This window comes from Xiphophorus couchianus, chromosome 9 (assembly GCF_001444195.1).
Source record: "Xiphophorus couchianus chromosome 9, X_couchianus-1.0, whole genome shotgun sequence".
Taxonomy (NCBI): Eukaryota; Metazoa; Chordata; class Actinopteri; order Cyprinodontiformes; family Poeciliidae; genus Xiphophorus; species Xiphophorus couchianus.
Window position 1 is genome coordinate 8,260,954 of NC_040236.1, and position 2,634 is coordinate 8,263,587.

Genomic DNA, 2,634 nt, shown 5'->3' on the forward strand with positions numbered 1-2,634 from the left:
ATTCTATGATGTATTCATTTTATTTCATATTTCAGAAGCAAATTCCGCAATGATGTTCAGTCCAACAGTCTGAAGGACCATTTGTGCGTTTATCCTGTTCAGCTGTCCGGGTTATTGGAAGGAGCAGGCTCTTCAGAGGTCTGGCGGTATGCACAGAGCTGAAACACACCTAGAACAAATGAGAGGCACCATCTATTAATAATCACAGTATATCATTAAAGTTTGGCATGTAAAAGTCCTATCCAACTTTGTATATTTTAGGATTACAGGAAATGTTTCCAAAGAATTTTGTTTAGTCACTGTTAATGTGTGAACATGTCATGTAAATAATGTTCGTTGGTTTTACTTTTAAAATTCATATCTTATTTCCGAGAAAACCTTCTAGACGGTGAGCCATTTTTGTTTTATTCAAATGGAAACTGGTTTCTCATGCAAAAAATACTGTAAAGCAACTCTGCACTATGAAGTTCAAACTTGAAATTAGCAAACACATAGACATTTGAGAACACATATATTCTTCTTGAGTCAAAAACTATAAGAAGTGAAAACCTGCTGCGAAAGCCAAAATCACAGCCACCCAGCCAATAATGTAGGACCAGGAAAAGCGCCAGTCCAGGAAGCGTTTGCCAAAGAAGGTGACGGTCACTCCTGTGTAAACAGCTAAAGCCAGAAGAGCAAGAAAACCTTCAACAGAGAAGAAAAAAGAGAGAAAATGTAGACTATAGCCTTTGTTGGAATTTTAGAGTTGCTTCATTGTTTTGAATATTAGTGATGCTAGAAGAGTGGCTCTTTCAAGCCTCTTAAAAAGATTTGTCTTTTCACTTTGTGATTGGCTGAGAGAGCAAAGTCCTCTGTTTAGGTAAGATGTTTAGTTCTAACCTATTTTCCAGCTAATTATTTTCCAGCAGTAAAAGTCTTGATAGTACCTGACAGGACCAGAGCGATGCCTCCGGTCCGGACCCTCCTGTTCTTGGTGCCATTAGTGAAGGCGCTAAGGCCGAGCACAGTACCAGCAAAACAGCTCAGCACGGCCAGAAGCATGAAGGCCCGGGTGGCGTCCCAGAAGGCTGATAAAGCAAAGGCAACAATCAGTCTTTGAAAAAAAGGGCACAAAAATGCAAATAAAACTTTTTCAGTCAAGTAACTAAGTTATCTCCATTAATTTTAGCTTCTGTAAAAAAAAAATATATATATATATATATATATAACTTGAACTGAAAACTATGTAAATGAAACCTCTGGGAAGCTCGCTCATTTGTAAACATTTATTGAGGCACATACCTACGGTTATGGTGTGAGCGTGGCATTTGTGGTTAATGCAGAACCTCCAAAGCCCCTGATTTGCTGAGCTGCCCGAGTAGCGGTACTGCATCCAGAAATCTGTTGCTGTAGAAACAATGAGAAGCACCAGGGCGGCTACACCGCACAGGGTGCCTCCTCCTGCTAAACTGTACAGCATTGTGAAGCCTAAACTTCCAGCAGTAGTTCAGAGAGGAGAGGAGAGGGAAGATGGGAGATTATTTATGAAGTTTTATTAGCTTTTTACTAGTAAAAAAATGTTTTTATTAAGGGCATCTCTTCAAGTCTGTCATCTATATCGATTACGCTTGCTCTGTTAGGCTTTCTTGGACTCTGTTACATGCATGTAGACACTTACATGCATTGCAGTGATGTTAGAAAGAACGCATTTTTATGAGTTAAATTTTAGGACTTTCCAAAAAAAAAAAGAAAGCAAATCCACATGACACACACATCAGAGTGATCCTTCAGAGCGTGGTGAAATTGGTTGGAGCCAGAAAAAGCACTTGACTCAAATGGCTGTCAGACAATAGGCTTGCCTATCAGGCAGTTCCAAGCTATTGTTCCTCTCTAATTCCCCTCCACACACCACAAAATAATTTTCTAGTACACAGCAACTGAACTGTCAGCACTGCGACAAAGCCTGAAAACAAGTTATTTTTATACACTCCCCCTTAATGCATCTTTTTAAAGTGGCCAAAATGCTCTGATTATGTCCAAAACGGGCAAGCATACCTAATTCAAAAATGTGTGCAAAGTTCCTAATATTAACGCAAACTGAAACATGCAGTAAAGTTTGTAATGATACTTTTTTTTCAATTATAGAAAATGAACTTCTTCAAACACCATCTCCTCTGTGTCTTTGTAGTTCTCAGCTTCTCTGATTTTGCTCTTTAAGTTTCTAATCCTTTCTGGTTGTATCATAAATGTGTATAATTATGTATGATTCCAGGTTTTACCTTTAGTTTGGCCAGTCTGTGTCCTGAGTCGCTGGCTGTTAAACGGTGTGCCTATCCTTTTTAAGCCCTGGACCTCAGGCCCTCATTGTCCATCTCACAAAAGAGTGAATCATCGAGTGCAGCATGTGTGTGAGAGTAAATCCCTCTCTGGCCCTCCTCTCTACCCTTTAACCTTCATCACTCCATCAGCCCACTGTCCATACTGTGCCATGCTTGATCCTTCTATTGCAGGACTGACTTTGTAATAATTAAATAAAAAAGGGAAGAAAATGATGCACTGGAAAATGAATACGTGTCATACACGGTACAGGAAAAGACACAATACAAATGCTGCTTTTATATGATTAGTTCACCCAACTCTTTTCCGAAGTTTTAA

General features: G+C 39.3%; 1 protein-coding gene across 1 annotated transcript; it reads right to left on the reverse strand.

Annotated features, from left to right (window-relative positions):
- Positions 1-2,341, reverse strand: lim2.2 (lens intrinsic membrane protein 2.2). Its single transcript, XM_028028459.1, has 5 exons — positions 2,259-2,341; positions 1,282-1,467; positions 927-1,067; positions 550-684; positions 1-169 (listed from the first exon to the last, which is right to left on the reverse strand). Exons 2-5 carry the CDS (start codon positions 1,457-1,459, stop codon positions 99-101), a joined length of 525 nt encoding a protein of 174 aa, XP_027884260.1. The 5' UTR covers positions 1,460-1,467; positions 2,259-2,341; the 3' UTR covers positions 1-98.
- Positions 2,342-2,634: the final 293 nt, after the last annotated feature.

What these genes read in the sequence shown, in the direction of transcription:
- lim2.2 (XM_028028459.1), bottom strand. Translation starts at nt 1,459, where the DNA reads ATGCTGTACAGTTTAGCAGGAGGAGGCACCCTGTGCGGTGTAGCCGCC. An exon ending in CATCGCTCTGGTCCTGTCAG is followed by an intron (nt 685 to 926) that starts GTACTATCAAGA and finishes TCTCTGTTGAAG; the next exon opens with GTTTTCTTGCTCTTCTGGCT. An exon ending in GATTTTGGCTTTCGCAGCAG is followed by an intron (nt 170 to 549) that starts GTTTTCACTTCT and finishes CATTTGTTCTAG; the next exon opens with GTGTGTTTCAGCTCTGTGCA.